Raw genomic sequence first — 12,915 nt, 5'->3', positions numbered from 1 at the left:
TTGACACCCCTATTATAGACGACAGTCTGATCAACATTAAATCAAATTTGGTTCAAAAGAAGGTCTTTTTAAATATAGGCTCTGATGAAAACAACAAATAAAGATCCTTCCAAACAGGTTTGTTCCCCCTTCCTGTGATAATCTTAGTCATCTATTTTGTGAAAAAAAAGTCTCTCAACAGTTTAATGGTTGACAACAGTCAAGGAATGTGTGAACATAAACTTCTGGATACCGCGCATCCTTTTACATTCAAGCTGAGTTAAACCCTTGGTATTCCTAAGGAAAGAATTCAAGATCTCACATGATACTATCAGTAGCAAAGTCTTCATCTCAAGACCTCCCATATGCTATGATACTTGTGTAGAATTCCTACACCCGACAGCCACTCCACAAGGAAAGTAGACCATTTGCCTCACTGGAGGGGCCACTCTTTCAAGCAGGAAGACTCTAAGCAATCATCTGGATTCAAAGCAAATGTGATGCCTGTTAGGAACAATGTATACTTGTGCTAATATGCCAGAAAAGAAGTACTGTAATCTATAAGCTACTTAAGTTACAATGAACATACGAAGAACACTGAGAAATGAAGAATCAACGTAAAGAAGTGGGTTAAGAGGCTAGACTTGGAGCAGTGAGATCCAAGTTCAAATCCATCCTCAGCCACGGAAACTTCCTGTTCTAAAGGTCTAAAGTCACCCTTCCTTAGCCCAATCACTCTCACAGGTAGTGGTTCTGGGAATGAAATTGAGGGCCATCATGTAAAGCAGCATTTCTCAACCTGGGTATCTTTAAGATAGGTGGACTTCATGCTGACTGGTGAATTCTGAGAATTGAAGGCCACCTATTTTAAAGTCACCAAGCTTGAGAAGCACTGGTCTGGAGAAAAGGCATGCAACGACAGAAATCAAAAACAAAATATATGCCATACTCTTTTCCTACCAAAACCTTGGCTCACTTCAATAGCTCTTTGGGCCTGTTCAAAATAAATCCAAAGTATTTAGAATTAGTGGCTGGGAACCAACAATCTTTACAACAATGGAAAGGAAGAGGAAACCCTAAATGATTTCCCCTTTCAGCTGCAGCTTTCTCCACCTCATCCTTGTTCTCAGTGCAGCCTCTATTCCTAAGGCTACTCACTATTCAGGCAATAAGAAGTTATAACAATGCAGATACTCTTTTTTCTTCTGATGGAAATATAACTTGCAACCTATTTATGAAGATGCTTACTACATCCCATGGATTGCCTGCATTCAGACAGAAGATGCAAATTAGTAAAATTAATGCTATGGCTTTCAGAGCATGAATATTTATAAATAGGAAAATGACTGTCACAAGCATCTCTCCACAAAGCACCCGCCCATGGATATTAAGCAGCAAGACAAAGACATTTTTCCAGTGATCATATCAGCAGCCAATGTGATAAAAAGACTAGCTCCTATTCTTTTTTTGTGTGTAAAATAGGCAGAAAGAGTAAGTTAATAAAAAAGTGGAGAATTCATCATGGATAGGCAGATTCAGACTGCATCCTGCTCCCTATTTTTTTGTCCAAAAGCCATTCCACAGAGTGCAGATGGTGTGCCTCAGAACAGAGGTCCTCCACAAGGCCTGCTCCCCCTTGCATTGCAGCCTGGGCCTATCCAAGAAGCAGCCAGGAATGCTATGACACTGACATAAAGCCCGCACATGGGTCTTTCCTGAAAAAGGCAGAACACAGCAGAAATGAAGGGTCCTTGGTGCTCTCTGAGCTTGATTGTTTTCTTGAAGATGTTTCATTACCTAACTAGGTAACACCATCAGTGCTAATCACAAACAACAAATAATACAAATAACCTCCTTTATTGGTACAGCAGAAATATGCTGGGGTTCATTCCATATCAACTTGAGATTGCAGTTTCTAGCAACCCCAGGCCACACTGGGAAACTCTGAATGATGATGTCTCTGCTGCCTACTGCAATTCAGTCATAATTAGACTTGGGGGCTCTGCCTCCATTGGTTAACATGACTATAAATCCTCGGTCCATCCCTAGCTTTTGGGTGACTCTATGGTTCAAATCCAATGCAACTCCTTCTAGCAAGAACAAGCGAAGAAGGGGACGAACATCTAACTTTCCTTATCCGGTTTTATTTTCAGCAAGAATATATTTAAGATCAAATCCAATAGCAATATAGCAGAGAACTCAGAAAGGGTCCTTTGCAACCACATGTCTCTCAGAGAAGAAGATCTCAAAATAAGGACAGTAAATGGCTAAGCCATGAACCGAAGCCATGTTGTCCAGAGGTACGTCACTCCACAAAGCAGAATTAATTCCCTCTTCACTAAATGTTTGGTGCATTTGTATCAAATGAATTCTATAAAAAATAATGAAAACGGATCACTTCTTTGTCTTGTTTTTTTTTTTGGTTCTTAAATGTGTTGATTTTGCATAAATGGCAAAAGACTGCATTTTACCTACTCATTCATTGGAAGTATTAATTGTAATCTCTACATTCTCGCATTAGGTATTCTTCCTACAGACAACAGAGATGATGTTAGTCCTTTTCTGACTATCTACTGGCTGCTTCCAGAGTGACCTGTTAATGGAGAAAGTTCAATATAATAATTTCAAAGGGTATCCAGACATATTTCCTGCCTTTAGTTATCAACCCGTATTGTTTCCATCAATGTCCTTTGTGGCTTGGTAGAGATAATTTGTTTAGGCAGAAGGACCCAGAGCAGAAAAATAAACCTCAAAAATGGATATTCAATGCTAGAGTAAAACTGGATGGGTGGAGGTGAGGGGAAAGCTTAAATGTGAATAGTCACATTGATCAGCTCCCCCATATGTTTGCACTCCTCTGAACCCCTCAGTTGTGAATAGGATTTACAGTGATATATGCACCTTTCTAGGGTACAATACTGGGATTTTCAGCATTTTGAAACGATGTAAATTTGCTTTGAAACTACCTTTTTCATCTGTTCCCTGTATCTTTTCATCTTTCGTATTTAAAACAAAAATATTTTCCTGATATTACAAGTATGAACCTAATAAAAACTGCTTCTTAGCAATATACCTTTACACTGTGATGGTATGGAGCAAAAGTAATATGGTAGCGGTTTATTAAGACAATGGCCTTATGCAGTTGTTTTAAAGGTTTTAGTGGAAATTACACATTATTTCATTATCAGGAATCCCAATATGTATTACTTTTATAGGAGGAATTGGCAAGCTGAATTTCCAAATTTCCATTTAATATTGCTTTTAAAAGTGCAATATTAAAAGAGGTGAATAAAGCAAACATAATCAAAATAAATCTCAATATGATCTGTCCATTAGCAGCATTTACATTAAAGCATCCTGAGTCAGAGCCAAGCCATGTTGAATCTTTTACTGAATTCAGTAAAATAATACAGACACCAAATTTTTATATAATTTTTCATCTCAAAAGGACAAGTAGAACACAGAACATACATTTCTATTCATTTTAATACAACCAATTTAAGCGGTGTTTTCCCACAATCAACTTTAAATAATAAACGTGTAGCATTGCTATGGCAACAAGTTTTTTTTGTAAAAAAAAAGCCAGCAAGCAACCTAAGTAAAATTCAATAAGACAGTCTAACTAAATTGTCCTGGTCAATCTCCATGATAATTAGTCTAACAAATCTTTCATATGTTGATTGTTAAAGTATAATAATTGAATGGCATTATTGGCCAACAAAAGAAATATACTGAAATATTAGAGGCAAGTTAATTTTGAAAATGAGTTTTAACACAAATAGATAATGCAGTCATTTACAAACAGAGAAATTGGCATAACACAGACTCATAAAAATAATTCCACTAGCCTGTGTTTTCTTCCAGAACAAATCACACTCTGGCAGTTTGATTATATACTGCGAGCACTGAGATTTATTCCTTTTAAATGATCATCTCCGAGGTATTTCTTTTATTAGGAAATATTGGTTTTAAGAAATATAAAAACACAAGCTTTTGTGTGCACAGTTGTCAGAGGTCAGAAACACAATTGCTTATTTTTATGATAAAGAGCAACTTCCTTGAAAATTTGGGTTTGGGACTTAGAGGCACTTTCATCCCCAGAGAGTTGTCTACATCCCCCTGTAGGCAGTTACCACACCTCCAAGTTCTTTAAAAAAAAATTAAGACTAGTAGAAGAATTGTTTAGAGAGCTCCTTAAAAGAATGGATCAGAGGCATCAGTTTTGCTTACACCATCCACCACTTCAGTCAGCCCCTATTATTATTATTATTATTATTATTATTATTATTATTATTATTATTATTATTATTATTATTATTATTATTATTATTATCACTATGAAAAACATTTCAGTAGGTAAGTTGAGACATTTTTTTGGGGGAAAAACACCAGAGACTTGTGAATCAGTGAAATGTGCACTTTTTCAACAAACATCAATACAAATGTCACATAAGTCTTTAAATGAGAAGATGTTTAACTTAATCTCAGGAGTCTTAACTTCCAACCATTTATTGGAATTGAAAGACTTAGCTTTTCTCTGAGATCACCTACCTGTCTCTGTAGTTCTGCCAGATTGTAAGGTAGGGCTCCTTCAGCCAAGGGTGCAATTCTCTCAATATCTGCCAGTGTCAATCGTCTACATACAAGTGCATGGAAAAGAGATCACTGTTAAAGAGAATTGTAAATAAGAACTACAATATATTCATTCCAGCACTCAGAAAAGCATTACTTCAATGATATATAAGAGTTTCCTTTTATCTATCTGTCTTTTCTATATAGAGAGCCTCTTATATGATAGCAATATTAAGATATGCATTTATTGCCTGTAATTCATAACTAAAAAAAATTATAATTCCAATCTGACTAAAGTTCTCTCTCAATGACTAATTTGCCATGGCTATATACCAAAACATGGAAGCCTATGTTGAAGTATCCCCTACTTAGCGAAAGGTATAAATATTCTGTATTAAACTTGTGGTGCCTGTTCTCAGACATGGCCATAGAAACCCTAAAAATCTCTCAAAATTCAACAACTTTCCACAAAGTCTTACAAGATGGTGCAAAATCCAGTTCCTCTGTTCTGTGATATCAAGGATACTACACAAGATGTTGACTATGCCGTAAAGCTATCTCTCAACCTGATTCCTATATTTCTTCCATAATTCCCAACCAGTATAGTCTTTGGCCAATTGTGTAGCATAAAATATCTGAACAGTATAAAGTTGGGGGAAAGTGTTGTGAAGAATACAGTGGGACATCAGATCTATAATTTTTAATATTAGACAATCAAACAGCTGGTTTACAAAAGAAAACAAATTGCCAGCAAAAAAGAGTTTGGGGGATAGTAAAGGTTCAATTTTTTATGCATGTAATGTAAATGAATCAGAACACAGACTGAATATCCATATTGTTCTCCTTTAACATGGGGGAAGGAAGTAGGAAACTAGGTGTGTTCTTGTGTATTCTTGTTCTCTTGCCAAATTACATGTACTCTGGCTGACATCCAACTTCTCAACATTTCACCATTCTGTACTACCATTCTATTTTCTTTTTAAAAAAAGTTCAAGATTACCCAGTAGCATTATACAAGTCAGCCAGTTGGTAGAGAATATCAATTTCCAGAGGTGTAACTTGTCCAAATTTGATGGCAGACTGAGAGAATTCCTCTGTTTTCAAAATATTTACAAAAAGAGAGAGAAAGAATCAATTATTCATTATTCATTATTTTTAATGCACAATCTAGCCTTTATTGCTTAGAAATTCTTGGAATTGTCCTTCAAGCACATCTAGAGGCTATCAGATTGGGAAAGCTTGATCTTTACCATTTGGCATACAAATTTATACATCAAGTACAAAATTCACAAAATGAGTCAACCAAATAAGCATTGAATCCTTTACAAAAGGGCAGTCTTGAAACTCTGAATAAAACTGACTCAGTGGTTTACAATATTCAGAAGCAGAAAACTAGCACTGCCAAAGAGACAGGATCTCGACTCACTCAGAGAAAGAAAAGAATATAATGTAATCCCATTCAGGTATACTATACTAAGTGCCATGTGGCAAAAATAGGAAGCACAAGTTTAAAAAGAAGTCTCACAGAATATCTGAAACAATCAAATTCATTTAGGTTTCACATCCCTTCATTCTAAAAATACAAATGTGGAACTTTCTATCTAGTAGCATGCAGTATTATTTAACATTTGGCTTTGGCTTGCATAAAAGTCAGTTGAGATTGTCCTTCAAGGACAAAGGAAGGAAACTTGTCAGGTGTCAAAATTTGTAGCAGCCAGACATTATCCTACAATAAGAAAGCTTTCAAAGAAGCATGCCCAGGATTTAACCAACAACATTATGACATCACCGAAAGGAGACAGTCATTTTCAGCCTGGTATTTGGTAGGGTTAAGGGTGAGTTAAATAGTACCCATAACCCTCCCAAGTCTTGCAAAAACAAAACAAAAACAAACAATAGACAGTTGTGAAAATTCTAAAGATGCTTAGGAGCCTAACTGAGGCCCAAAAGATCTGTATCATCTCTCAAACTTGTATGCAACCCCAAAGTGTTTCCCAAAGTTCCAGCCAACTTAAAATACTTAAAGATGGAACTTTATTCTGCCAGACACACTAACTGTTTGGGGTGCAGCCGTCAAATCAAGTGCAGTCCCTGTACAACCTTGATTTGCCTCTTTGGCATCTCAGTTAGAGATCTTTCTGCATTAACAGAAAGTTGATTATCTTAATCCCATCCCCATCTTTCTCCAAAAACATAAAAGGCCAAAAATTTGGGAATGCCCACTCCAGTAAAACTCTACAGGAGTCTTACAGTTTGGTTGGGAGACTATTTACTCACCATCCCTGACCTCAGGGGTTTGGAGTCAAAGATAGGATGCTCCAGCTTTGTTTCCTATATAACATTAAGTATTAGTAATCTAAAAAATAATGAAATTGACTCCTTTACCTTTTGTAACTTCTACATCTTTTCTAGTGCCTGCTAGGAGACTGTATATCTTTCGAACAAGTTCCATGTTGTTCAGCAGAGCATTAAAAGCATTAAAATAGGAAAAGCTGACTTGATGAGAGACAGATCCACCTGCAGCCTTGAAGAAAGCAAAACGCAGTAAGTCACATGGAGAAAATAGTCATGACTTTTAGGATTCCTCCCTACATGTCAATTCCCAAATAAGCAGGGAATGAAAAGACTAGAAATACTGTGACAAAAGCAAATTTCATAGATTTACATATTTATTAACAGACCTAGAAAGTGCTAAGATATACAAGGAGTTCCAATTAAAGGAATTTTTGCCACTGAAAACTGGGCAAATGAAAGCCCTCACCCCCAAATTCTTGAATAATTAAAAATTGGAATAGATATCTAAACCAACTCTCAGAGGGTGCAGAATACATCTGCATATTATTGTGCTCCAAGAATATCTCTGTATTACATATGCAGAATAGTGAGGAAAAAGTTCTTTAATCCTTAACTATAGCAGAAGGGCAGGCAGAGCTGGAGGGCGGAGTTAAACCGATCATCAGTTTAGAATCCTTGCATTGCCACAAGAAACCCAAGTCCAGACCCCCTTGAATTCCTTTGGCCCTTTTCTAGCACCAATTTAGTGCTGACTTTTAGTTGGCTAGATTCCTATGTACAGGCACTAACAATAAATATTTCTGAGCTACAATTCAACCTATGGCTCTGATCCTTTGAGCATGACATTAACATTTAGACCAGTTTGGAGAATGTGTGGAACTTTTGTATTCCCAGAAAAGTCCAGCACCCATCCATTCCACTCAGTCAGCTTGGTAAATGGGAGGGGTTCTTCAAAAATATCTAGAAAGTCATTGAACTTCCTTTCCAGTTTAAATGTGCTAGTCTTCAGCTCAATGGTCTGATGTTAACTGATGACGTTTTAACATAACAGTTGTCATAACAGCCATACAAACATATGTTAAGAAATATGAAGAAGAGGATTTGGATGGATGATTGATCCCAAGTCTGAAAATTTTTAAATGAAACAATTTTAATAGTGAAATTATATACCAGCTTTCACATTTCATAGGGGTATTAACACTTCAAAAACAACGGAAGACTCTAAAATGCTAGCTTTATTTTAATTGTACCAAATTCTAACTGAAATAATTGATTCATCCACCACCAAGTACTGGAAGAATTACCATTCTCCTATTTTCTGGTTCTGCAAATGGGTGTCAGCATTGTTAAGATGACCTCATTAAAACAATCCTAGTAGGGCTAAAACAATGTTGCATCAGTGACAGATTCCTCTCTATTTTCAGAGACAAAGATTACAATCTGAGCAACAGCTGATCCAGAGATTGACGGCTACTTACTGAAACTAGGTTTTCTTCCACAAAAGGAGTAAGCATGTGTGGACGGATAGTAACCATGATCTCGCTGAAATCCAGGCCGGTGATCAAGCCAGATTTGTTTTTGTCTTTCAGCGCAAATGCTTGCCTTGCGTGTTCTGATTGCAGCTCCTAAAATCATATTATAAGGGATAACGCTTGGTAAATCTTACTCTGAAAACCTATGTGAATAATGCATAGAATCCCCACTGAATCCATCTTTCCTTTGGCAACTGCATCCTTGCATTCTTCAAAAAAGTACCACTAAAGCTAACAGAAGAAAGCTACACGTATGGAGTTCATCATTTGTTGTCATGTTGTAAGGATAGCAAGACTATTAACAACCTTGAATAATTCAAATCTGCAATGAGATTGGCAAGCCTTCCTCAGCCTATTCATATTTTCTAATCCACGTTTCTAGTCCACATGTGGGTGAGACTGGCTTTGAATAATTCCTAGTAAAGCCTCAGAAACTAATGGAACAAATTTCTATATTTTTCTAGAAATATAGTTTCAAGTTCCTTAAAAAGGTTTTTCTCAAAGATATTGATTGACCGCTGAAAATATTGCACAATAATAAGCAATCCTTTGCAAAGTGACCTGATTTATAAATTTTGCAGAATTCATTTTTTTTCTGGGCATAGTTTGTCCAGATGTGAATTCTTTATACATTTCCTATACAAAATGTCAAATACTTCAAACAAAGCAAACCATTAAAGATATATCTAAGTAGCCAAAAGACTGATTATGCAAAATCACTTACTGTAGTGTTTTTCTTCCCCTCCTATCACTCTGATAAGTGGTCTAAAACTCTTAAACATGCACATGACAAATTAAGCATGTTAAACTCAATGCTCATAAAAAAAAGACATCAGATCAATATGCAGCCACAACAGTGAGTTTCTCACATGGATCATGATGTGGAAATAATTGTAAAGTTTTTTGGATTAGGGTACCATAAAAACACTTAGTCCCTGCCAGAACACAACTAAATGCATCAGCAGAACAGTTTGCATCTAACATCACCACCTGTATTTTTAGACACCTCTACTAAAAATTGCTACAATGGTGGAGACTTCCATTTTGTGCCATAGCACACAGCCGCAGGATTTGCAGAGCTCCACTCCCCACGGCTAGTTTTGCCCTGCCAGGGGACCCTAAATGGGTCAAAAGTCGCCCTGGAGAGGCGATGAAGAAAGAGGGGCACTCTGGCAATCACAGAAGGATGGCAGTCGATCCTTTCGATCCGGGGGAAGCCCTTTAACCTGACAGGAGAAAGGCTAGCTGCACACCAATGTCTAGCCCAAGCTACTTGCAGCCAAAGTCCAAGAGCATGATCTAGAAAGCAGTGAACAGCGTGTTTGGAATTGGTGAGAGTATCGATCTTCTCTCTTCTATTTTGTAACTGAGTCCTTGGAAAAAATCCCCAAAGTAAGAAATCCTCCGAAAGTAAAGGAGGGAACTACACCCCCACTCCTCCATAGATGGAAGCAGTGAACTAACTTTTAAGGGGGAAAGAAATATATTGAAATGAAATTTATAATACTACAGTCTGGATAAATCTAGAAACTAAGAAACTTGTTAAGATTTTACACCCTAAAGGGTCCTGATGAAATTATATATATAAATAATAATAATTTTTTGTTTGAAAAAGCTGGAAAACTAACAACTACTGACATCTAGTGGAGAATCAGAGTATAGAACATCAACAAGACTGATTCAGAAATTGGCAAGATGCCCAGAAACAAAGAATAATCTGTTCCCTTGAATTTTAATAATTCTCAAAAAGACAGCTGGGAACAAAGAAAGAAAACATACTGAGCCAGCCATAAGATTCAAAATTGTCTGCAGAAAAAGAAATATCCCAACTGCTGTTTAAGCCCAAGAATTATTTTTAAAAAATAAAAACTTTGACTCTTGGCTAATCTCTCAGGGCGGAATTTACAGGAAGGACTCAAGGTGGATTACAATTCTGACTGGTTGATAACTGACACCTGAATAGAAAAACTGTTATAAAATACTGCTTTCACTGATACCTTGACAATTGGAAACACATTGGATTACAAAAACCATATATAAAGATAAGAACTATATAAGATTGGGTTGTTTGGATTCTGAGATTGGCTGGTTTGAGAAGACTAATCATAGAGACTATGGCACTGATGAAAGATTATTTGGAGGGGGGAGACAATATGGATATTGTATACTTATCAAAAAATGACAGGAAACCACATCTAATATCTACTCATGAAAGATCTAGCCTGGAATATCAGAAACCTCCAGAAGCAGTATTCCAAGACAAGACAAATACTTGCCAGGAGGAAATGAATGCAATGCTATGACAGATACAAATGACAATGGATTTAAACCACGAGGAGACCAAAAACAACTTTGATGACATAAACAAGCAGATCTCCAATCTAAACTTACAATCAAAAAACTCCCAGAAAATGATAAAGAATGAACAAACAAATCAGATAATAGAATACAAACTAGAAGAAAATGATTTAAACAGCGGAGCTACAAATGAAGAGAATTACATCTTAACACAAACAGGAAAAAATCTACAAGATTTTGCCATAACAATAAAAATGGAAAAGATACTTTATTTGTCAGGAAGTCAAAATAAACCTGAGGACAAGAAAGAAGATTTAACCAAATGGACTATAGAACTGCCAGGATAATCATTAGAGTTTGGGAGACAAAAAGCACATATCCTATGCAATTTGTCCTCCTCACTCCCAACAATATTCACAGGAACTTCCTGGCAAGCAAAATATATTAACTTGGAAAGCTACTTGGCAAAAGAAGAAGGCCAGAGTTAGTTTCAAAAGATTTGATTCACCTTACCAGAAGGAATACTACATGAACAAACACCTGTTTGAATATGGTTAAAAGAACAGATAATTTTGGATATAAAGGGGCTCTATAGTAAGAAGGATAAGAGATATAAGTAGTATAGTATTTTTTACAATATATGAAATGTAAAAATATTGGGATGATATATGTAAATGAAAAGTTTGAAATATAAAGGTAATTAATTTGAAGAGAACTAGGACTGAGGAATGACTGAAATATTGAGGGAAAATTAAGCTTAAACAAGATTTTTTGAAAATAGGATATATAGTGACTTAACAAGATAACTTATACAAATATACGTGAAATATAAGCCGATTTAAAAAGATGTTACATGTAGATGTTATAAAATAGATAAATAGTATAGTATCCTTATAACACATGAAATATAAAAATATTGGGATGGTGTATATAAATGGAAAGCTTGGATATTTAGATAATCATTGAGAAAATTATGACTGATAAAAATGGTTTGAATATTAAGGGGAAATTAAGTTTAAATAAGAATTATGAAAATAGGATGCATGATGAACTAATAAGATGATTTTTATAAATAAAATACAAGTTGATTAGAAAAAATGTCATATATGGACTTAATTATTATTTGTACAAATATTTAAAAATGCCTATATTTAGTCATTTATGCATTGAAAATATTAAGAATTATACTGTTTTAAGGTTGATAAAGGAGAATATTATCGGAAGAAGGGAAGATCAAAGAAATATACTAATTCACTAATTATGGAATTATAAAAATTAATCATAACTGTTAGTTAATTATTATTGATTGTTTTTAAATATATGAACCAAGACAACACACTGTTCACTATGCACTAGGGACTGCGATTGTAAAATCAATAAAATATATTTAAAAAATAAAATAAAAATTGCTACAATGGTATTTTGATTAGCAAGTCTTTTAACGTAATGCAACCTGATTTACTGCAAGACCTATAGTAGCAATAAAGCTCAAGGGAGAGCATTTATCTTACAGATAGATGATCAGATAAAATGTAAGTAGGTCACAATTATTTGCGAATTCAAATAATGTGATACTCCATTGAGTGCATTATACAGGTCACATTTACATGGGGGCAAAATTCAGTTAATGCGAGGCTAGCACATGCACAGTTGCCGTTGGGGTTTTAGATGCTAATTGTTGTGTGTCCAAATTGGAGACAAGGAAGGTTCCATTTGAGGAAAGCTCAAGACAGAAGAGGCTCACTTTGAAGAATTATAGCAGAATACAAGAGATAGCCGGTACGCTTGGGTATGGGTTTATCCTCTTCTACTGTTATGCAGGATTTCACCAATAAACATATACATTTTGCCTATTTCCATCAAGCTGGAACCAATTACCTTCTTTTCCATAGAAAAACACTTTGAATAGTGTGAATTTGAATAAAGGAATCATTTCATAAAATTAACAGGTATGGGTAGTCTTCAATTAATGACAGTAATTGAGACAGAATTTCTGTCGCTAAGCAATGTGGTCGTAAAGCACATCATGTGGGAGGAGGACAACTGAGGCTTTGCACTATGACACTGAGGTGACCGGCCATGGAGCAGACCTCGAGGTGGCTCTCCTCGGCAGAAGTGGGGAACCGGGGCAGAAGAGGTCCAGGGCCAAGACTCTACTTCTGTCCCAGAGCTGCCAGTACCACAACTGTCAAGTGCCACTTTGCAGGGAGGCCAAAATGGAAGGCATGGCACAGGGGAG

At 35.9% G+C, this 12,915-nt stretch overlaps 1 protein-coding gene across 1 annotated transcript in view; it reads right to left on the bottom strand.

The window, feature by feature from the left end:
• SLC25A12 (solute carrier family 25 member 12) overlaps positions 1-12,915 on the bottom strand; it is a 54,164-nt gene that overhangs the window by 23,075 nt on the left and 18,174 nt on the right. The window contains exons 6-9 of the mRNA XM_015811864.1: positions 8,325-8,471; positions 6,937-7,075; positions 5,552-5,645; positions 4,531-4,615 (exon numbers count right to left, since the gene is read on the bottom strand). Coding sequence (XP_015667350.1) covers positions 4,531-4,615; positions 5,552-5,645; positions 6,937-7,075; positions 8,325-8,471 — 465 coding nt within the window. The remainder of the gene's footprint in view (positions 1-4,530; positions 4,616-5,551; positions 5,646-6,936; positions 7,076-8,324; positions 8,472-12,915) is intronic.

The sequence above is a fragment of the Protobothrops mucrosquamatus genome, unplaced genomic scaffold, assembly GCF_001527695.2.
Source record: "Protobothrops mucrosquamatus isolate PMUCROS unplaced genomic scaffold, P.Mucros_1.0 scaffold54, whole genome shotgun sequence".
NCBI lineage: Eukaryota > Metazoa > Chordata > Lepidosauria > Squamata > Viperidae > Protobothrops > Protobothrops mucrosquamatus.
This window is presented reverse-complemented; position numbering and strand designations above follow the sequence as displayed.